The sequence below is a fragment of the Saccopteryx leptura genome, chromosome 5 (assembly GCF_036850995.1).
Source record: "Saccopteryx leptura isolate mSacLep1 chromosome 5, mSacLep1_pri_phased_curated, whole genome shotgun sequence".
Taxonomy (NCBI): domain Eukaryota; kingdom Metazoa; phylum Chordata; class Mammalia; order Chiroptera; family Emballonuridae; genus Saccopteryx; species Saccopteryx leptura.
In genome coordinates, this window is record NC_089507.1 from 70,770,966 (window position 1) to 70,795,451 (window position 24,486).

Here is a 24,486-nt window from a genome sequence, read left to right on the forward strand (position 1 = left end):
GACAAAGCCCATGAGGCTCTGTAAAGTTACCTAAGTAAGTCCACAGTCACAGAGCTAGTCTCAGCAGGGCTGGGCTCAGAACCTAGCTCTGCCTCCTGCCTACACACGGCCACATTCCAGGCAGAATGAGAGTCTATGCCCAACTCAGAGCAATGAATATCCCAGCCCACACCCCCTGGACTGGCTTAAGGTTAAGTCTAGAATGCAGCTGAGAGATCATCGGGCCTCAGGCAAGAAAGTCTTTAAAGGAGTCTATCAATGTTATAACATGAATCCATACAATGTAAAGACCCACCTTCTTCACCTAAGGACTGACTGACTGTCTGGTGGCCATGAGGAGATACTTAAAGGCACTGAGCCCACCCTCAGAAGTTCAATTCAAACTCTACATACTCCAGTTCTGAATACTCCAGTAGAGAAGGACGAAATTTCACAATATATTGAACTCCAGTGCATTTACTATTTGGTTCAATGCCTATAAAAATCCAAAAACAAAACTTGGCTTGTGGGAGTGTGGGGCTTGGCCTGAAACAGGACCATTATTGCAGAGTGCCAGTACTTTTCCACTGCAAGGACAGGCCAGCAAAATCAATCAGCATCAGCTCCAGCTTCTTTTCAAAACTTGAACCTGATAAATTCAGAACCAGAATACCATGGAAAATGCATTGTACAGACAGTTTACTGGGCATATGCTGTGTCAGGTCTTGTGCTACTTGCTGAGGGTCAGGTTCACAAAGCCCAGAATCCCTGCTCTCACAGACCTGAGTCTAGTGCATTATTCTGGAAGCTTCTTTATTGAAAAGAGACTATTTTAGATGAAAAGACTCTCTCCACTATATAGCTATGCTGGAATTGGAAAAGAAACCCATGCTTTTTGGCTATATATATATTCTTCTGTGAATATAAACTTCATGCTTCTTTATACCTGCTCCTAGGAGTTTTACTGGGTTCTTCACAAAATTCTTAAAAGGTTACTAAGAGTAACTGACATGGATTTCTGATTATAAGTTCCTTATGGAAAACAGAAGCCATTATGCTACTGTCTTCCCTCAGACATACAACAAACGTTCCATAAACTCTTGCTGAATAACCAACTCCGCCTCAAATCTTTCTTGTTATGAAGAGGCAAAGACATATTTTGACATCCTCACACTGTTGGTTCTGAATAGCAGCTGGAACTTCTCTATGGACAACCACTGGTTGCAACGGCATCATAGAGAGATTAAATTTCAGGACAAATATTCTAGTTTAGCATATTTATTTTATGCATAACAATGCCTAGAGCCAGTGGTCTAGACCTGTGTGGTCAGACCCAGGGACAGGGGAGTCTCCTCACTACTGGGCTCTGTGCACAGATTGATACCCCTCTCTTCCATTCCCCTCTTGAAGCAGTGAATAAATTTTAGTTGCAAATGAATTTTTCTTTGGAACTCACTTAAATTCAACATCTACTAGGTAGTGAAACTCTCATCACAGGTTTAGTCTTCAGAAAGCTTAGTTCCAGTGAAAACACAGTAACCTACTAAAACCTCAGGGATCCTCCTTTGCAGAATACTAACCACAGAAGATCCATTTCTAAAGCCAGATGATTTATCCCAATCAGAAAGATAATTCAGTGCATTCACATACCGGCCGTCCATGAATGCTTTCGTAATATAACAGAGCTTTCTGCAGAGCCACTTTCTCATTAGTGATCTGGTCTTTGGTCATGTCCTGTTTACAACAAGGGTAGAGAAGTGAAAAAGGAAAATATTTGTGAACACTCAACTTCTTGGTTTTTTTAAATTCAACAACAAAAAATGTAATTTTAAAAAGAACCCTCACACAGCAGCTCCTCCTACTTCTATCCAAAGCTCACTTAGATATATGGAAAGTACAGTGGAATCATCAACTTCCTTGCGGTAGCAAAGGCATGTTGAATAGTGAATTAAGTAAGTCTGTGAGGCACATGAGGCTTGAGTTAATAGCCCAAGTGATAACTACAGTTATAGGTTACATAGTCCCAAAGGTTTGTTGAATAGCAAATTGCCTCACATGCTCCTAATAATCCTTCTACCCCAGTCACCAAACTGTGTATTAACCTAAACAAGTTCAATCTGTGATCTGTACAATATAGTTTTCTGTTTTTAATTTGAAGTAAAAAATCAAAGTAGCTACAGATAGAGCACTCTGAAGTTGTTTATTCTGCTTCTCTAGACATCTAAGAGTGTGAAGATGAGGGCGTGGAGGTTTTAGAAGGTGTCACTCTATTACTCTTCCCATTGGGATCCCTGTGGCATGTCCTGTGTTTCTACCATGTTGACCGGAATGGTTTGGGATCAGCAGTTAGCTCAAGACTGTCGCAGGCTCCTCACACCTTAATGTCCTCGGGACGGTTGGTTTCTGCCCGCTTCTCCTGGAGCTTCCTCTGGATAGATTCCAGCGTGGCTTCAACGCTGGGCTTTACTGCTTTATCTACCACCTCCTGCTTCTTCTCATCTTCTTTCTCAAGTTGGGAACCAAAGCTCTTGGGGAGTGTGTTGCTTCGCTGCCGCATCCTGGGGGTTAAGTCCTCTTCAGATAGCTTTAGTTTTGACTCTAGTCGAAAGGATTTGGAGGCAGAGTTATATGAGAATTGACGTCTGCAGAACCCAAATTGTTTTTCTGTGACGTTAATAACTACTTAGCCCTGTCTTTTTTCCCCTAGAAAGTATATAATTACAACATTAGTTGAAATCCCTGGGTTATTATATAAAACCCGATAAAATGATAATGTCTTCTTGGATTATCTGGACAGTTTTCCTAACTCTCATTCCTGAGAAAGCTTAAGCTATTTTATTTAACATCCCTACTTTAGCCACACTATCCTGTTTGCTGTTCCTATACTTACTCCCTTAGTGTTTAAAGGTCCTTAACGATTGAAAGCCTAACTGTTGGCTTTTTCTGTATGACTTATATACCTAATTTTGGAATTATTTTTACTTTGTATTCTGTTTAGTTGTTTATACGACTCGATCTCCTGAAAGACAGCAAGCTCTTTGAAGGACAGTGACCAAATCTTTTTCATAGTCCTCTCTGTGTCCATATGTGTTCTAATGCCACAGCAAATAAAGCCTTGGATAAACAGGTACCTGATGAGTACTGAGTTGAAACCATCATCCCTATATTAGCAGCGATTTAAGGAAATGAAGAAATACTACAAAATTTGCATCTTAGCTAATCTGGGTTACTCTGTGATTGAGACCACGGGAAGACACAAAAAAGGTGCCCCCTAAATTCTGAGAGCACTGAAAAGTAGATTTAAGGAACTTGTCCTTTTGGAAGTATTTTAGCAGTGGCACTTGGCATGAGGTGAGATCATGAATTCTGCACCTGGCTTTTTTTATAGAAACCTCACCATAGGTTGAGGGCTTTACCTACCTTTTAGTTGTTTCCGGAATTTGGCAAGATCATTTGTCCATTTCAGAACCTCTGCATTGGCTGCTTTGTCACTGTGGGAAGGCTGAGAAGAGAAAAACCAAGGTAAGGGTTTCGGAATTGGGGCGGGAAAAAAGGAGCACTTGATGATCACTTTGTTTTAAACCGGAAGGAGATGTAGTTTTATTGGAATAAGAAATTAACCATGACCAATCAGGGAAAACTTCACAACTGTAATTCCATTATTCTTCTTTACATCTGGTTATTTTTGATGCTTGTAAAGAATTCTTTAGAGGCAAAATTTAGGATTATTTATGATCAAGGACTTGTACGAGGTTGATGAATGGCCCCTTTTCTATTATTTGTAGGTTTCAACCTGTCAGGCTAGCAGAATAAAAAGTATCCCTTTTCTTTCTATCACAAAGGCAAACAACAACACCACATTTCTGTCATTTCTTTCTTTTGTGTGCATGTGTGTGTGACAGAGAGAGAAAGAGAGAGAGAGAGAGAGAGACAGACAGACAGACAGACAGGAGGGGAGAGAAATGAGAAGCATTAATTCTTTGTTGCAGCACCTTGGTTGTTCAATGATTGCTTTATTATGTACCTTGACTGCGGGGCTACAGCATAGTAAGTGACCTTGGGCTTTAAGCCAGCAAATTTGGGCTCAAGCCAGCAACTATGGGGTCATGTCTATGGTCCCACGCGCAAGCCAGTGATCCTGTGCTCAAGCTGGTGAGCTTGCACTTAAGACAGTGACCTCGGGGTTTCGAACCTGGGTCCTCTGCGTCCAGTCTGAGGGTCTATCCATTGCACCACCGCCTGGTCAGGCCTTTTTTGCCATTATTGTGGGAAATACCAAGTAAAGAGCTGAGAGTAGAATGAGGTCAGTACTAATGAAATTTTAGAAGATAATCTTCAATTAAACTGTAGCCAAACAAAAGGCTTCATTTAAGGATTTTTCCCATTCTGGCTGACTGATTAAGTTTACAAAACGTAGACTAAAGTGTTTAAATTATTTGTAAGAATACACTTGTGCAAGGAAGCTGCTATTATATGACTTTTGGGCTCTACTGGTGTTTACTGCTCAGTTTTTATTATCTTTTTTGCTGAGACTCCCTAGAAAATTTTCCTTGGCCTTTACTACTTCTCTGAGTTGCCGATATGTTGGTATGTCGTGTCAGGGAGAGGAGGGGACGGAAGCAAACCCTGTGAGAAGGCACTTACTCTGTACTTCCTCTCTTCCTCAAATCTGTCTTCAAACTTTCGGATCTTCTTCTTGAGGCTCTGAATCCTTCGCGTGAGCTGGGCAGGAGTCAGGTCCTCGTGTTCATCATCATAGGACCCCAGGGAGGAGCTCCGTCGCCTGTAAGGGGCGCAGTGAGTCAGCATCCCCCAGCAGACAGTCCCTGCCTGCTGGGCGGAGCTGGGGGATGTGGCTGAGGCATGGAGGGGGCGGGTGCGCTCGGTCTCCATGCTCTCCAATAAAAGAAATTTGACTAAGTCATTTTGGAACTTTAAGCTCTATTGGCTCCGCCTATTACATGGGTCTAATTTTCTCGAGCTCACACTTACATCATCTTTTCTCATGTATAAGATGCTCCCATGTATAAGATGCACCTTAATTTTGGGGTCCGAAATTTGAAAAAAAAATAGTATTACATAATGTTATTGAACTCAAGTTTTACTCATCATAAAATTCATACAACTCCTCATTACTGTCAAAACTACCATCCGTTAGCTTGTCCTTATCAGTGTCTGATGACGAGTCACTGTCTTCAACAAGAAGTGCAAAAACAAATGCAAAAAAAGTGGGAAATGCAAGTAAAAAAAACTATAACCGCTGTAAAAGACGCGCCCAGTTTTTAGATTCCAAATTTTTGGGGGGTGGGGGGAGTTGCGTCTTATACAACTCATGGGGAAATACAGTAATTAGCAATGCCAGGACTGAAATGTCTGTTGTGGACCTCAAAGTTAAATTTGAGAGAGCTTTGGAAAGGAGGTGCTAATGGAAACTTATGTGATGTTACAGTTGGGCCACAGTTCACTTGAAAAACTACAACAGAGCCTCTGTCCTAGCAAGGAGCATTTTAAATATGTTTGTTCAGAGACTTATAACTTAATTAAGTGAAATTACTGGCCATCAGTCATTACTATCCTAATGATGATACACTTGCTTATCAGCAACAACAAAAACCTACCTCATGAAAGAATGGGAGTTTGGGGGGGAAGGAGGCACTTCCGTGTCATCCAGGTATTGCCTGCTCTGGCCGTAGGTGTAGAACCGCGGAGAGAGCATGGGGTCGCTGTCCTCATCGAGAAGCTGCCGGATGAGGGGCCCGGGCTGCGGGGACAGGCACGCTTCATCAGCGTCCACGTTCTCCTGCTGCCAGGATGATAATGTCGGCCTGCGCTCTGGAGAGCAGAGAGGGGAACAGGTCAAATTGTTCTTTGAAGCAAACTGTTTACCAAGTTTTCTGAAAGCATTAGGAGGCGCTATATTTAGGAAGTACAGAATGGTTTCTCATTTTAGATTTAAGGTACTGGTAGGAACATGATTCCCCTACTAGAAAGACCAGATGAACTGACAAGAGAAACTTCCACCCTGAGGATGTGTGCCAATAGTGTATGCCCCTGCCCTGCAGATCACTGACAAGAATTTTTTCACGTGAAAAGAAAAGACCACACTGTGCCAGGGAGGGAGAGACTTGGCATCATGGCTATCCATCTCTCCTTAATCATAATGTATAGAACTCCAGCTACCGCATCACATGAATCGTGTGTGAGCCCACTCATGCAGAAGTTTGCACTTTCCACTGAGGTTTTAGTAAACTACTGTGTGTGCTTCTGCTGATGTGCTGAGATTAGCGCGTTTAAAACGCATGCTCTTCAGTCAAAAGTTCAGAAGCTGCTCAAGAGTACAGTTAAGGTAAGATGCGTATATAAATTACTTTAAAAGAAGATAAAATAAGGGGCTACAAAGAACAAATATGTACAAATTATCTTAGATAATCTTCAAGGAAAAAAAACACACTCTCAGCAAAAAATCCTGACTTGTGATTTTGGGAGAGAATAAGGTGATATTTTTCTATTTATTACAAGAACTCACCTCAGTATATTCCTTTCCTTATTAAAAATAATCCCAGCTAACATATTTTAAAGATAGATATCAGATAATGTAGGGTATTTCATCTCTAATACTCTTTACCTTTTAAAAAGTTATAATTTAAATACATTTGTGGATTACTGTGATTTATACAAGGCTAGGATTTGGTCATGATTTTAAATTCTGGGATTCCCACAGTTTGAATCATGGAACAACTGCTTCTTCAGCTATCAAAGTATTTATAAAATCTACAAAATTATCTTAGATAAGTGTTTACTCAGTATTTTATTTACAAAGATCATATTCTAATCACGGAACATTAGAATTAGTTGAAACTTCATACATCATCTAATCTAGTGATTGTTCAGCTGCATATTAGGGTCACACGGATATATAAATAACTCCTAATATACAAGTCCTCATACCACTCAATCAAACAGAATTTTTATTTTATTTATTTATTTTTTTAAAGATTTTATTTTATTCATTTTAGAGAGGAGAGAGAGAGAGAGAGAGAAGGGGGAGGAGCAGGAAGCATCAACTCCCATATGTGCCTTGACCAGGCAAGCCCAGGGTTTTGAACTCCGGAGATGTCAGCATTCCAGGTCGACGCTTTATCCACTGCGCCACCACAGGTCAGGCCAAACAGAATTTTTAGATGAGGGGCCAGATATGCAAACCACACACACACACACACACATACTTTTAAAAGCTGCACAAGTGATATTAAATGCAGTTAGTTTTGAGAACCACTGATTCCACCCAACAGATTACAGATAAGGAAACTGAAACCCAAGGAAGCTAAGAGCAAATACCTAATCAATGACAACAGTTGGGACTAGAAACTAAATCTCCTGACTCTAGGACAGTGCTTTAATTTAGAATGTGCCAGGTGCTTCAATAACAAGGATGACTGCCTGAAATTTCTGAAGACCCCACTGTGTAGTAGGAGAGATAAGCACATTAATTTGAAAAAATTAACCTCATGCGGAATGAGGTCCAAAAGTTCTCAAGGTTTAAAGAGACCCAACTTCTCTGGGAACACAGATGATATTATAAACATTCTGGAAAAAAAATGAAAGCAATGTTAAAGACACTCTTGCCTACTAGACTCAAAGAGTGGCAGAGAATATGTTGGCACATTTACTTGGCTGAAGCTGGAGACACACAAGACTGGTTTCATCATTTGTACTAAAGCTATCAGCCGGCTCCTCCTCAATGGCAGGGCTCGGAGATTGAGCAGCTCATAACTGCCAACATAAAAGTCAAAAATGGATCGATAGGTGAGGGGAGGGGAGGGTAAGTGGAAAGTAATTCTTAAAAAATAAGAAAAATGTAGTGTTAAATTGTGGAAAATGGAACTACTAAACTGACTAGAATGCACCTTTTATATCATATTTTATAAAATAGCACTGATTTTCTGCTAAGGCTAAAATCAACAGAGCCAGGGGCAGGGAAAAGGTTATGATGGGTTGAACAGTAATGCAGCAGGCAATCACCTCACTTCAGAAAGGCAACAGAGCAAACAGCCAGGGGGCAGGGCACAGCGGCTCACTGGGAAAGACAGCAGCAACAAAACAAAGTCTGATGTTGATATTGGCATACGGGTGTGTTGGCCAGTTTGCCATTTCTACTCAGCAAAACTTCGTTTGAAAAGGCTGAGATCCGAAGCCCTTCAATTATCTGAATCTAGCAGAGTATCTCTTAAAAAATGTCACAACTAATCTTTAAGTTTTCAACTATGTGAACTCTGTTTGTGAAATGAGCATGTGTGACCATTAACCAAACATGTCTCCAGTAAAAGACATATTGTGATCCTAATTTAACTATAAAAAACTAATCATGGGACATAATTATGCTTGTTTGATGCTCTGTGGCTCACTGGGGCCACATGTCCTCTTTCCTTTTGGTCAGCACGACTGTATTTTGCGGCTCCATTCTTGACCAACCTCTACACTGACAAGAACACCCAATGAGTTGTTTCTTTAGTGTCACCAGTAGTGCATATGAAATAAACAGCTGAAGAAATTCTAGCTTACAGGTGACATTAAGTATATAGCTAGGGTGGATGAATTCACTTATTTAAAAATGAAAAATAGAAAACAGTGATGAATTTCAACCTGAACAAAATAAAAGGTATGTTTTATCATTAGTCTGCACATAGAACAGAGATGAAATTTCTCACCTACGTTTATAGGATTTCTCCTTATTTCTCTTTTCTTTTTTATTCTATATAGTCCTATTATTTAAGGCTCCTATTCAAAATAGTTATAAATTACATATTATACATAGTTCAATATAACTGAAGAATCAATAAAGCCAACTGTTTCTGGTTTGGTTTTTTTTGCAATGATCTAAAAATACAAGGCTATCTCATGTTTTGATAGTTGGCACTCAAATATAAAAATGAGAAAGAGGCAAAAAGGACAGTGAAGTACATGGCATTATGTCCAATTACTCTGCTGCCCACTCAGTTTTGAAGATGTATACACTGACAATTCCTAATTGCTGGTTTGGGAAATATTTTCTATTTTAACCAGTAATTCTAGAGCAATAAAACAGACAAGGATATGGTAATAAAATTGGTCAAAGAGAAAACAGAAAAGATTTGAGGCTTCAAATTGGGTTTTCCTCTTAAAGGACCACATAAAATAAATGTGTTTTCATATCTAGACCAGAATTCCTTGGGTGCAGTGATTTTGATTTTAGTCATGTGCCTTGTCACAAAGAACTCTGGATACAATTGTGGCATGTCTTGCTATTAAAAATTAATCCACTCAGGTCAGCTGATATCACAGAAGGTCAGAGATAACAGAGGTAAAAGCTTCCCACTTGCTACCTAAGTAATAAAAAAAGAATAGCACCTGGGGAATTCCAACTCAGACACTACAGCACACATGGAAATAAAGGAGATTCACTGCAGAAAGGGAACAGAGCTCTGACTAATGCCAATGTGGTCACTGGGCCATAACTATTCTCTCTTGGCTGGCTGGAGCCATTTACTTACACTTAAGAAAATTGGCTACTGAGATGATTTATTTCTAAGAAATCTGTACAGAATTAAGGGAGCTGAAGTTTTCCACATCTAATTTCCAACTCTATGTTATTTAGAGTCTTTACTGCTTGGCATCATGCCATCCTACTGGCTTTCAAGTGCTAAAAGGTATTGCACATCCCAGACAGAGAGAGATGTCAGCCCCAGTGGGGAAGATCTTTACTGGGGGAAAAATTTCATAAAATTCTCCTTGGTGTTCCAAAATTTAATCTTAGAACACTGGTAGTCCTATTACATTGTTCAAATAGTCTTGCAAACTATCAGAGTTAGAAGGAACCCTAGTTGTCAACTTCATCAGTTCAAATTTGACCCTTCAACTTCATATATCTGAATTGCCCTTGTTTGCCAATTTAATAAGTAGGCCCTCAATAGCTTCATTTATGTCATTTATAAATGTGCGAACGAGAATAGGGCTGAGGACTTACTGACTTTGACCCATCCACCTGCACATTTAAGTAAAGTTGCTTCACTGGTTACTAATTCTCTGTTACCTGACTACCTGACTGTCTTCTATCCTTTTCACAGCTCTGACAAGGCTGTCACAAGTACCAGTTGAAGGCCCTGTGGAAGCTGCTTCAAATAAACCATTTCCCTAATCCAGAGGGAAGGAGAGAAGGAAGGATAGGAAAGGGAAGGGGAAAGGAAGGGAAGGGAAGGGGAAAGGAAGGGAAGGGAAAGGGAAAGGAAGGGAAGGGAAGGAAAGGGAAGGGGAAAGGGAAGGGGAAGGGAAGGGAAGGGAAGGGAAGGAAAGGGAAGGGGAAGGGAAGGGAAAGAAAGAGGAAGGGAAGGGAAGGGAAGGGAAGGGAAGGGAAGGGAAGGGAAGGGAAGGGAAGGGAAAGGAAGGGAAGGGAAGGGAAGGGAAAGGGAAGGGGAAGGGGAAGGAAAGGGAGGGAAAGGGAAGGGGAAGGGAAGGGAAAGAAAGAGGAAGGGAAGGGAAGGGAAGGGAAGGGAAGGGAAAGGGAAGGGGAAGGGGAAGGAAAGGGAGGGAAAGGGAAGGGGAAGGGGAAGGAAAGGGAAGGAAAGAAAAGGAAGGAGGGAAGGAGGAAGGAAGGAAGGAAAGAGGGAAGGAGGGAGGGAGCAAGAGAGAGAGAGAAAGAAAAAGAGAAAGAGAAAGAAAGAAAAAGGAAAAAGAGAAAGAGAAAGAAAGAAAAAGGAAAAAGAAAGTTGGTTAGTATGACATATTTAGTCCTTGGTAAACCTGTGGGGTTAATAATTACTGATGCCTCTTCTGTGTTCAGAACCATCCATGGTCCTAACATAGAAATAGGTTATGGTTTCAAAGAGGGAAAATTTGGGCTGTTTTTTCTTGAAACTGTACTTGAAAACGTTTATGGAAGACAATATTAACATCAACTAACATTCACATAGTGCTTTCTATGTGCCCACACTGTGCTGAGCACTTTGCATAGCTCATGTAAACCTTGCAACAAACTTACTTACGTAGATACCACTATATCTAGTATTTATTATTGTTATTATGAACTGTTATACCTTTTTAAAGATGGGGAAACTGACCTGTGGTGGTGCAGCGGATAGAGCGTTGACCTGGAATGCTGAGGTCACAGGTTTGAAACCCCAGGCTTGCCCAGTCAGGGTACATATGAGAAGCAACTACTATGTGTTGATGCTTCCTGCTCTTCCCTCTATCCCCATTTCTCTCTTTCTCTCTCTCTCTGTCCTCTAAAAAAAAAATCTTTAACTATGGTGAGTTTAAGGCCAAAACCAAGATGTGTTTACTAACAATGTAGTGGAGTTAAGTAGTGGAGCCAGGATTTGAACCCATATATATTTGGGTTCAACCTTTATGGTTCACTACCTGCCAGTGCTTAGAAACTGATATTGCTCAGAAAGTGGTATTGGGCCTGACCTGCGGTGGCTCAGTGAATAAAGTGTTGACCTGGAATGCTGAGGTCAATAGTTCAAAATTCTGGGCTGGCCCTGTCAGGGCACATACAAGAATCAACTAGTACGAATTGATCCTTCCTGCTCCTATCCCTTTTTTTCTCTCTCTCTTGTCTTTAAAATCCATAAATAAAATCTTTTTTTTTTTTTTTTTTTTGTATTTTTCTGAAGCTAGAAACGGGGAGAGACAGTCAGACAGACTCCCGCATGTGCCCGACCGGATCCACCCGGCACGCCCACCAGGGGCGGCGCTCTGCCCACCAGGGGGCGATGCTCTGCCCCTCTGGGGCGTCGCTCTGCTGCGACCAGAGCCACTCTAGCGCCTGGGGCAGAGGCCAAGGAGCCATCCCCAGCGCCCGGGGCCATCTTTGCTCCAGTGGAGCCTCGGCTGCGGGAGGGGAAGAGAGAGACAGAGAGGAAGGAGAGGGGGAGGGGTGGAGAAGCAAATGGGCACTTCTCCTGTGTGCCCTGGCCGGGAATCGAACCCGGGACTTCTGCACGCCATGCCGATGCTCTACCACTGAGCCAACCGGCCAGGGCCCATAAATAAAATCTTAAAAAAAAAAAAAAAGATGTATCAGGTGGAAGTCAGGAGACTTTGTTATCTTAAGTGATCATTTTGCCTGTTCTGGCCTCAGCTTTCTTATCTGTATAATGGGAATGTTCAATCGAAGATCTTTAAGATCCCCTGTTTCTTCTCTATCATTCTTTTAGAGACTTTTCTTTCCAAAGTTATTTCCAATAAGCAGTAACTGATGAATAAGATATATGGAGTATTTTATGCCTTTAAAAAAATTAATTTCACCAGGACAAATCTAATAGAGCAGCTGAGTATGTAAATCTCAGTGCTTCCACAGATGGATTCCCCCACATACACATGAACTGGCAGATTAGGAACATCCTGATTATGCAACTTTGATGTGCTTTAAATAACAAAGAATAGTACATATGATTTGGGTATTTAATTTTGGAGAGCGGAAATAATAATAGTAACAATAACGATGGTGATAATGATGATAATGATGATCTATGGCTAGATCAAATAATGCCCTAACATGCAGCTACACATAGAGGGAGAAAAAGATGAAGCATGTGTTCTTTATCTGCCAACAAGCTCGATTAGAAACTGATCATTCACTTTGAGAGGGTTCTACTCTATGTAGCCTATGAAATTTATTTATTTGTTTCATTTTGCTTTTTGTTTTCCTGGTACAGTATGTCCCAGAAACCAGAGAACATCATTTCCACATGGGAGCCTATACCGCAGAGGCCAGTACCAGCAGGCTGCTCGTTAAGTACTGCCTCCCCTGACAGTCTGCAATTCTACACGAATGACAGTATGAATTATGGTGTGGGGACAGGAAACAAACAAGCAAACCCAAAAGAGGGGGTTGCTCTGAGGGTGGTTTGGAGACTAGTGGTGGAGATTCAATACTGGCTCATATGGTTTTGGTAGCTATTAGTTCCACATATATATTTTGTTGCATTGATTTCACATTCACCGTTTAAATCAGGGCAAAGTTTGTTCTTTGCTAGAAAGTCACCATTTTGTTTGTTTCTTAAGGAAGCTATAAAAAAGGTATTTTAGTGATTGAATTTATTGCTGTCATCTTGACTACATTTTATTTTGACTATACTTACCTGACCTGTGGTGGCGCAGTGGATTAAGCATCAATCTGGAATGCTGAGGTCACTGGTGCAAAACCTCGGGCTTGCCTGGTCAAGGCACATTCGAGAAGCATCAAAAAGTTGATGCTTCCTGCCCCCCCTCCCTTCTCTCTCTCTGTCTTTAAAAATCTATAAATAAAATCTTTAAAAAAAAAAGAGAGAGTATACTTATAGCTATGTTACTGCTATAACATAACTTGGAATTTAAAATAAATAAATGTTGAAAACTGTCCACTGAAAGCGGTAACCAAACGATCAAAACAGCCTTGAAATTGAATCTATGTAGATTTTTAAGATATGCAAGTTCAATGACAAACACAGTAACTGATTAACAAAAAAAGTTAAAGCATGTCATTTCATAAATTACATGGATAACACAATTTACATTCCCAAGCCTATTGAAATGTATTTTCCCCCAAGAAGCTTTTTCTTTATTCCATCTAATTTCCCATTACAAAATAAAATGTTGGTGCCTTCATATTATTATTATTTATCTGGAAGAAGCTTTTTATATTAACTAATGAAATAGTTGTAAGGAAACTATAAGTTAACTTTCAACTACTCCGGAGAAAATTTTCAGCTTTTTATTTGCCTCTTTAACTATGTTGTAAGAGATTATAAATTTATGATTAACCAAGATAAAAATAATCAGTCCATTTTAGCGGGAAAAGGAAGACTCTACCCGCCTTTTTACTGAATAAATCATCAAAATAATGTGGCTAATCTGAATTCTGACCAAAATTCCTAGTTTTTATCTAGAGCTTTATATTGATGTTATGACGAGACCATGTTACTGACATCCAAATATAGCATTATTTTTCACTACTGTTTGTTCCTTTTATTTGGGTAACAGTGGCTACTATGGTGCTATTTTGGGGGGGGGGTGTTTATAATACATGAATTAAAAACACACTTGATTATTTCAAACTACACAAAACAGAAGAAGAACAATGAAAATACTACCAGAGTGTCTCACTTAAATTAAAAACAAAACAAAAACTTTGTCCCCCCAGTGAATGTATCGTGAGCTGGGAAGATCTGACAAAATCTCAGCCCCACTGCTTAAACATCTGAAAAGAACTAGAACAAGTTTCTTAGGTTGAAGAGGGGGAAAAACGAGAGTAAAAACCAGTTTTCCCTTCATTAAGCCCTGGGAGGCAGGAGCACAATGGAGTCGCTATTTTTCACCTGGTGGTTTTTTTAGATCATGTTTTGGTCCCTCATTTAAGGTTATTACTATAATGAGCACTTTTTGGATAAATAAAAAAGGATGGGAGGAGAAGAGAAGACGAGGAAACCCAGGCACTTCTGAAAGAGACTGCTTTTTCATAGTTGGGATTCTCTGCTAACTCACTGTGTTAAGGCATGCTGCTGCTCGGAAGGCGGGGGCAAGATTTCTCCCTCTCAGCCGCCTTCACACACAGGGCGTCTAGAGGCAGATGGGCATTCTGGATACACACTGACATGTGTTTGGATGAGGATACATGGATAGCGAAAGAATAAAGCTTGATGAGAATTATTCCCACGTCCTTCCTGAAATATGGCTTTGACAAAACGAGGATACCCTCTTCTTCCTTACAAATATATTTGTAACGTTTTCACCAAAAATCTCTAGGAAATCATCCAAAATAGGGTACTGCAGACATTCAATAAGAACTACTTTTACTCAGTATTCTATTTAATAAGCAAATCCCTTCTGTGTGCTAACCTGGGTTTTAAATGTCTATCTGTAAAAATATAGAAGCAAAGCAAACCAAAACAGCCCTGAAAAATGGGAAGGAGATTTAACGAAGGAGGTCGAAGACTGGCGTGTAGTGGGGGGGGGGGGGGGGGGAATTACTGGCTACACTGAGATGAAATCCAAATGCAAAGCAGTTCCTTATGACTCTGCTTGTTACTACTAGAGGGAAAACACAGACACACACAGCAGCACCCCTGGTGAGTTAAAAAAAAGAAAGAAAAAGGACTGCAAGGTGACACTATGATAAAGGGCAAGCACACTTTCTTTCTTAGACAACAGTCACTCTTGGCAGCACTTAACACGACCTATTCCTATGTCAGAGAAAGGATTTTCAGTCATGCAGACACGCGGTTACTTCTGCACGCACAGCTGTCACTCATCCACACATCCGTGCCGTTGCATGCCTCTCATCTGCGCTAATTTTTATGTGCTTTTCCATGATTAAATCAGTCAGGTATCAGAAGACCTACCTGCCCAGCTCTTCTCATCACACAGTGTGGTCAGGTCCAGCTGGGGGACTTCAGAAACAAAGCTTTCCTGCTGGGCGTCGGCATCTGGAGTCCTCTGCAGTTTGGTGTCAGGTATGCTGGGGTGCTCCTGGATCTTCATTGTGGGGCTCTGCAATAACAGCACAATGTCCCCAAATATTTACTGCTCACCAAAACCCAAAAATGTCTGCAGCAATGCCACTCCGTCTAGGTGAAACCTTTTAAGCCACAGCTGCTGATGCACCCGGCACAGAAATCAAAATCAGAGCCTGATGCCCCCTGGATACTAGCCGGCTACTTGCATGCGTAAAGCGACCATCCATCAGCAGTCCTTTTAACTTTTCTGTGACAAAGACAAGATGATTTCTGAGGGCCGCTCCTCCTGACAACCGCAGGCAGCTGACAGTCTTGATGATTACTGATTAGAGCCAGCAATGAGGGAGAGGAGTTTGTGTTTCCTTAAAGGAGCATGTCTCTCTGTAAACAACCCACAGCCCGCTACTGCTGTTGCTAAGGCTGTCGAAGCGACACGGTGGTATCGGCTCGCAGACTTCTTTGCCTTGTGGGTGAACAGTCCTGAAAGGCCAGGAGCAGAGAGGCTGTGTCCACGTGTGCTCTCCTGCTGGCCCTGCAGGCTTAGATCAATTAAGCGGAGCTAGCTGCACATTCCCAGATTTCCTGTGCTTGTTTTATCCCTGAGCGTGGGGAGAACAGACTATTTATGGAGGAGCGCTGGGTATTAAAGCATTGTTGCGCAAATTCAGACAGCACCAGAGGTTTGGCATCTTATCTCAGCTAGCAGTAAGGAATACGGACTCTGGAAATGAGCCAGGAACAAGGAGCGCTACTTTTTTCTTGTTTTTTTTTTTGTTTGTTTTTTTTTTCCTCTTTTTTAAAGCAAGAGCTGGCAAGTCAATGACACATAATTTCTATCTAATAAATATAAACTGCCACTTGTTTTCCTACTCTCCGTCCACTCTTGAGTATTGAACACTCGGCTACGCTTGGTTTATTGCACCAGGCTAGGACACCAGGGGATAGGGAAACCCTCCCCCAATGCCTGCTACTTTAGCAACGGTCAGTGATTTTATGTTCTGCAAACTGCACTGAAATTATTTTCTACCTTGATCTTTTGATATCTTGTAAACCCAAACATGGGCACTCTCCCCTCTTTCATAAAATTATAAACAAGAGTGTTTACTCACAAAGGTTATTTCTCACTTAACTGTACCAAAGATTTTCTTTGAGAGTAACTGGAAATTTATTTTCGCAAATATTATCATCATTAAATGAAAAAGACAAAAACATCTGGAAGTCATAAATGATTCCATAATGAGAAATGTTCTTATGCTTAAAATAAAACACTACTAAGATTTCCAGCTACTTTAATAGCTCTTCAACCCACTTTAATATCACCCAGGGAATAGACAAGGCTTTTACTATTATAGTTCCATAAAATGATGCACAAGGACTGGCATTTTATTCACATTTGGGATAAAATGAAATATCATCAATCGGTTTATGATGAGCTACTAAGGTCAGATAGAAATGCCACGTAAATCTGGGACTTTACGACACTTTAAAAATGTTATTTGTCTACTTGGGGGAAAACCCTCAAGATTTTGCATGTATACTACAAAAATTTGCTTCTTGAGCTGAATGCTAAGTGAACTGGGGCTGAGTGACCAACTCTGGTACTCAGCTTTTGTTAAATTTTTTTTTAAATTTATCCATTTTAGAGAGGAGAGAGAGAGAGAGAAAGAGAGAGAGAGAGAGAGAGAGAGGAGAGACAGAGAGAGAGAAGGGGGGGAGGAGCTGGAAGCATCAACTCCCATATGTACCTTGACCAGGCAAGCCCAGGGTTTCGAACCGGCAACCTCATACTCAGCTTTTAAAAAGTTACACGGTCAAGCTGTCACCAATTGTGTGTGTGGGTGTCTGAATCTGCCTTCAGCAAATCAACATTTTCTTAGTTAAGATTTATAACACTTGTTTCACTTAGAGACAAAAAAGGTAAGAATATAGGAAAATGACTCCATGTTATAAGGAACATTTTGATGAGAATATGTCTCAAGCCATTGGTGTGTGCAGAAGTGGAACAGACATGGATTTTGCTCAGAGGCAGAGCTGGGTTTGAAATGGACCGACATTCACTAGCTTGGTATGCTAACCGGGCCACTTCACTTCTCTAAGCCCGTTTCCTATTTTATACATAAAATGGCAATAATAACAATCTTGCAAGGTTCCTTGGAAGGTCTGAGAGAAGGTATGAAAGGCTTCTAGCACGATCCCCAGAGCACAAGAGACACATGAAGAGAAGCTGTTTGTTCTTTTTATTACTATTAGGCACCACATGAAGATGAGTAAAGCATGGCCAGGTCTCAGAAGGCAAGAGAGAGGAGTGGAGAAGAGGCATGCAAACCCACAATTTGAGATGGAATGTGCTACATGAATGGTAGAGCAGAATTTTAGATGCATTATGAAAAAAAGAAAATTAGAGAAAAGAATGACTTGTGGTCATGTCAGGAGTCAGCACAGTAATTCTGATTTGGGTGCAGACAGTGGGTGGAGGGGTTGGCAAGGAGGGGCAAGTGCAAAGGCAGCATGACAGCAGGGTCAGCTCGTCACAGCACGAGAAGCCGTTCCTGGGGCCAGTCCTTGGGAGGGGGAGGGGTGGCAGATGGCGAGGGTGTTGCGTAATGAGGACGGGTTGAGAAAGGCCTCGTATGCTGCGCGAAACTTGGGTTTTATCCTGCAATAGGTATTGGAAAGCTATTGATGGATTTTAAACACAGAATAATTGTGGCAAAATGTGTGTTTCCAGGCTGATGCCCTGCGGATGGGAATGGAGGCCAGTAGGGAGACCTATAGGCCTATGAACTAGGTTGTGCAGGCCGGGTTCTCTCCCAAACCAGCCACAGGCTCTGCTCCTCGCAGTGTCCGCGTCCCCTCAGTGCCCGTGTCCCCTCAGCGCCCGTGTCCCCTCAGCGCCCGCATCCCCTCAGCGCCCGCGTCCCCTCAGTGCCCCTGTCCCCTCAGCGCCCCTGTCCCCTCACGGCCCGTGTCCCCTCAGCGCCCCTGTCCCCTCAGTGCCCGCGTCCCCTCAGCACCCCTGTCCCCTCACGGCCCGTGTCCCCTCACGGCCCCTGTCCCCTCAGCACCCCTGTCCCCTCACGGCCCACGTCCCCTCAGCGCCCGCGTCCCCTCAGCGCCCCTGTCCCCTCAGCGCCCGCGTCCCCTCAGCGCCCCTGTCCCCTCAGTGCCCGCGTCCCCTCAGCGCCCGCGTCCCCTCACGGCCCCTGTCCCCTCAGCGCCCGCGTCCCTTCAGCGCCCGCGTCCCCTCAGCGCCCCTGTCCCCTCAGCGCCCGAGTCCCCTCAGCGGCCGTGTCCCCTCAGCGCCCGTGTCCCCTCAGCGCCCCTGTCCCCTCACGGTCCCTGTCCCCTCAGCGCCCCTGTCCCCTCAGCGCCTGTGTCCCCTCAGCTCACTTGGGTGTCCTATAGTGCTGGACATCACACATGTAAAATCCTGAGTTTCTGCACACATACAAATTAATGTAAAAAATGCATACTTTTTATGATTGCTACATCTGAATTAGCGCCAATTTCAAAGTAAGAAAATTAAAATTAGAATATTTTTTTCTTCATTTTCTTACTCCAAAATATATAAATTTTTATTTATTTCTTCAATAACATGGTTTGGGGCACCCACTCTGTGCTGGGCTCTGTGTGACACATTCAAGCTCCCTGCACTGAGAGAGCTGACATTCACTGGGACAAGTTCAAATATGTTCAGTCAAGTTCTGAGGACAGTCAGTATTGGTGTAATATAACAAGACCACCTTGTTAATTAATGAGCTGCCCTTCTATGTTTAAATAAAGCCTTGGAGTCAGGCATGTGGGAGAGAGAGAGAGTACCACCCTGGTTAGGATGCTATAATAGATAACCTCTGTGAGATACTATTATTTTAACAAAGAGAATCACATAAAAATTTTACTAGTTTATTCAATAATAAATATATGTTACATATTATATACATATAATAGGCTGTCCATTACATGTCAGATGCTAGAGATACAAAGATAAAATTTATTTACTCATTCATTCAAGAAATAATTTTTCAGTACCTACTATGTGCTAGAGAGGCACAAAAACTTCAGTGGACTAAATGAGGTCTCTGTCCTAATGAATCATACAGAAGGGGATAGCTAATAAAGAAAAAAATGTCAGGCAGCAATATGGACTATGGAGAAAAACAAAGCAGGGTGAGGAAGATGGAGGGAGGGGTCAAGATCTGCTATTTTACATTGGGTGGTCAGGGAAGTCCTTTCCAATAAGGTGACGTATGAGTAGGACATGAAGGAAATGAGCAAGGGAGACTTCTACAGGAGAACATTTCAGGAAGAGGAAAAGCAAGTGTAAAGGCCCTGAGGCACAATCATTTTGCATATGTCTGAGGACTAGCAAGGAGGTCACTGTATCTAGAATCAGGGCCACCACATATGGGTGTTAATATGTGCACCGTACCACATATAATGGGTTGTCATTCACTCTAGAGACCTATGTTACCTACAAGAGCTTCTGGATTTCCTGGTTGATTTCCTACACAACAGTGGAGAGGTCCCTCCTACACAAACCCATACCAGCTCACAGGGCCACAGACGCACACTGCACGACGCTTACTCACCAGGTCATCGGCATGCTCAGCCCGCCCCCCTGTGCTCTGATCAGCCCTGAGGTTGCTCTTTCCCTTGCTGGCTGCTCTTAGAGGCCTGATTCCCAACTTCTGGCTCCAATGGTTTCTGAACCTGACACGGTCGCCTTGCCTACAGCTACAGAGCGGACTCCGGGTGTGGGCCCAGCGTTTATCTGCACAAGGGACTTAGCAACACTGTCCAGTGCCTGCCCATGGGGAGGCTGTTCAGGCTCTGTAGCAATATACTAGTAAAGAACTACCCTTCTTCAAATATCAGTCAGCCCAGTCTGGTAGAGGCACCTCGCCAGATGGTTCCCCACTCTCTACTAGTGCTTACAATATAGCATTGGACTTGTCTGTTTATTCTACCAAATTATTAATGTGAAAATGTCAAGGACATTCTCAAATACCAAAATATTTTTGGTTTCAAGCTTTGTTGTTTTACATCTTATAGCTTCAGTTAAGTCAGAGAGTACATAAAGTTAATCTCACAATTTTCAAATGAGACATCACACACCAAACCCTTATCAAAAATGCTGCACCATGTGAAAACACACTAAATACTCACATACTAAAATAAACTGAATGGCTCTTAGGAGAGAAAATCTGGTATGGCAGATAGGGGATGGGATTTAGAGCCAGTGATCTGGGTTTAAATACCAGCTTACTAGCTGTAAGATCTTTAGTGGGTAAACCCCTTTGTACTTTAGCTTCTTTTATCTAATACAGGAAAAAGAAGACTTCATAAAGTTGTAAGGATTACATGAAAGACATGTATAAAAAGAGCTAGCCCAAAGTAACTGTAAAAGAAATGGTATTTGCATTTATCCACTATCTTCCTTTCACATTCATTCATTTAGCAAGGGTTTATTGATCATATACCATGTCCTAGGCACTGGGATGGTAAGAACTAACAAGATAATGGTTACAAGAATAAAAAACTTGTAACTATGTGGTGATGAATGATAACTAGACTGTCTGTGCTGATCAATTAACAATATGTACAAATATTAAATCATGTTGCATATCTGAAACTAATATTATGTTGTATGGTAATTATATCTTAACTTAAAAATTTCAGATCATAGAATTTAGCATGGAAGGGAGACCCTGAACATATAAGTGCCAAGTGTCATGCATGTCCTAAAAGAAATATCCAGTATGCTATTGAGAAATAACGAGAGAGCTCACCTTGCCTGGGGCCTCAGGTGACATTGTTCGTTCAGGTCACGGAACCATTAACCACGCCTATCCACCTGGTATTTGTTAAAACTTGTCCCTATCTGACTGGGCTGGGCTTTTTCTATCCCCATATTATTGATCTCCCTCCTTCTTTGGCTTCAAACAGTTAAATTTCTTCCATCCCTTCTCCTTCCCTGCATAAGACATGGATAAGTAGCCTCATTAACAGCTTACTGGAGCCAGGAACAACAAAATCATAGAGTGTATTGAATAATACACTCTTCACAGGAAGGAACCACATACTGTTAATAGAAGGACCACATAGAACCATAAACATTTACAGTTTGGCCTGATAGAACAGGAAAATGAATACACCAAAATTTCAAAACCCATGTGAATTGCAAAGCCTCAGTTGCCTTTGGAGATTGGATGGAATTGAAAGTGAATCTAAACAAACAAAGCTTTTTAGTTTTTCTGGTTCTAATATAACGAATAACAAATTCCTAAAGCTTCCATGAAGTACAGTGAAATTGAAATAACAGTAATTCGTTTCATAAATACTTGTTAATGGGTCTATTTCAGAATCTGTCTCAGACTTTCTGAGAACAAAATGAAGTCTGCACTTAATATCTTATGATCAGTATTAATTTTCAGTCTTGATTAGGAAGCCTTGTCCCCTCCCCTCCCTCCTTCTTTCTTTCTTTCTTTCTTTCTTTCTTTCTTTCTTTCTTTCTTTCTTTCTTTCTTTCTTTCTTTCTTTCTTCTTTCTTTCTTTCTCTCTCTCTCTCTCTCTCTCTCTCTCTCTTTCTTTCTTTTTTGAAGTGGAATATGAAAAAGGGAAACAGTCTTTTGTTTATTATGAATGTCTTGTTTGTTATCAATGGTATGCTTCTAAGCTCTCCTAAGCAGTAGGCTTAGAAAGCATAAAGAATATAAAAATATATTGAAAGAATTTAACCTTCATTAACCTTATACTACTGGCATAATATGACCTCTCCCAGATAATGTAATATCCTTCCATGTAGTTAATAATTTTTTATGTTTTGCTTTTTGACAATGAGATTAAGTATAAAGTTATAGTTTTAATATAATAGATTTTATACCAAAGCATAAAATATTTCCACAACAGAAAATAACTATGAGAAGAAATCAAACTGAAGCATAGGTATAAACTCCATTTAAACAGAACTCTAAAATATATGTATTTTCAGTGATAACTTTTAGAATCTAGAAATTGCTAGTTTTAAGGACGACTTCTCTTCTGGATTCTTTCAGTTGTTAATTTAGTTTAAAAATAAACAAAAGGACAAGGATTCTGGATTCTGCATGCTCAGGGAACAGTGCAAGGTGCTTCCTTGTGTTATATTATTTCTTATAGCCCAAACAGATATTTTATTATAAGGTCTGCCTTTCCAAAACCTACCCCCCAAAATCATGCTTTATGGTTTTGCATTTTGAAGTGACTCTAACTTTGTGTTTCATTATCAGTACGTCACTAAACAGATTTTAATACAAACCACTTAAGAAACTTAGATAAAATAGAAAATGGGTAACTCTCATTCACCATCTGAGATCACAGCAGACTCTTTTTGCATATTAGTAGCATAATTATAAGGAATTAAAAAGGTATGTAAAAAAGAGATAAGCCTATTTTTACTTTTCAACACATTCATTCAAACAAAAACAACATTTAAGGCTGTAAAATGATTATTTAAAAAATATAGTTGCCATTGTGTCTGCATTTGCCTTCAAGAAGCTGACTTTAAAACGAGCCTCTTTTACAGAGCGTTTCCGAGTTTCAGGGTCAGAATTCCTCATTGTAATAGAAATACTGGTCAAAACAAGGAAGACAAACCACCTTTCCCCAGTCGGTGTCATTTGCTATATCATACGTGAATCTGAGAATTTACAAGGAGAATTTAGTGGAGAAGAATATCAATGAGGACAAAATTTGTCTTAATGGAAAATGAAATTGGAAACATTATCATGGAAATTTTGGCATCTCAATCTGATGCTACAGGAAACCGGAAATAAAATATTGGCTAAACAGAATGTGAGGAGTGGTAAACAAAGTCTAGACTTATTTCTCATCTCTGAAATTTAGAAATTATTATGGTATTACCAGAAAATCACCTTAACTATTTCAGCTGGATAACAAGTTCTAGAAAGTGCTATATATACTAAAAAGTAAACAAACAATTACAACACACTAGAAAGAAGGTGAATGAGTTTCAAAATGGAGGATGGATCTTTTCACAGCCCTTCATTAACAATAATTTATTTCCTTTAGAGAAAGAAGCCCATGCCTTCATGAGCAGAAACATGATCCGACATCTTGTGGAATGATGTCTTTTTTTTCCTCCTTTGGTGAAGTTGTGAAAGGTGACACGAAAGAGCTTAGTCTAGATTTTAACTCATTGCCTAATTTTATCTCCTAGCTGAAATTATTATGATGACGATGATTATTAATAGCGAATGTTATGGAGTGCCACCAGTGGTTTAGGTCCTGATTGGTGACTGCGCATGGGCGACACATGTAAGAATAGGGCCTAGCTCATGAAAGAAGGACTTAAGATTCCTTTCCCATGATTCAGCCACGGCCCTGGGAGCCAGCCACAAAAGTACCAAGGCAAATTAGTTCAGTACGAATGAAGACTGGGTGCCAGCTGGAGTTTATGAGTTAATGTTACGAAGTTCATCCACAAGGGTTGCTTTGTACCCTTTTATCTCAGAATGGTTAATAGGCCTAAAAAGAGATGAACTTCAGACCTCTCCAGGAGGCTGGCAAAGCAATTTTCTTTAAAATAATGTTCAATGGCATGCTAAGTAGGTGCTTGCTGTGAACAGAGAAAAGCAGAGAAAGGATAAAACCAGAAGAAAAATAAAAACAACACCATCATGGAGAAACTGTGCTCTGAAGAAAGGTGCCCTAGGGACAAGAAAAGCATGCCAGCCTGTTGCCTGGGTCTCAAGGAAGGCAACTTAAAGGAGTGGGAAATAAGAGATAAAAGAAATGGCTCAGAAGCTGTGAAGTCAGAAGGAGGGAGCATTCCCCTACTATTATCTGGCTGGGTAATGAAGAAGTATACATAACCGGAACTGAATAGAGAACATAAGAGGTGTCCACAGCATTGGGAGGAGGATGGCCATAATTTCCAGCAATTTTATGCCAACTTTTACATGAATGTGCATTTTTCTAAGAAGGGGGTCCATAGCTTTCAGATCTGTAATCTGCTAGATTATAAACTCTTATC

General features: G+C 41.0%; 1 protein-coding gene across 9 annotated transcripts in view; it reads right to left on the reverse strand.

Annotated features, from left to right (window-relative positions):
* Positions 1 to 24,486, reverse strand: part of FAM13A (family with sequence similarity 13 member A) — a 291,193-nt gene that overhangs the window by 17,730 nt on the left and 248,977 nt on the right. For all 9 annotated transcript variants that reach the window (XM_066384500.1, XM_066384497.1, XM_066384499.1 and 6 more), the window contains 6 exons: positions 15,339 to 15,486; positions 5,598 to 5,811; positions 4,624 to 4,762; positions 3,400 to 3,481; positions 2,357 to 2,577; positions 1,630 to 1,713 (listed from right to left, as the gene is read on the reverse strand). In XM_066384500.1, the coding sequence (XP_066240597.1) occupies positions 1,630 to 1,713; positions 2,357 to 2,577; positions 3,400 to 3,481; positions 4,624 to 4,762; positions 5,598 to 5,811; positions 15,339 to 15,486 (888 nt within the window). The remainder of the gene's footprint in view (positions 1 to 1,629; positions 1,714 to 2,356; positions 2,578 to 3,399; positions 3,482 to 4,623; positions 4,763 to 5,597; positions 5,812 to 15,338; positions 15,487 to 24,486) is intronic.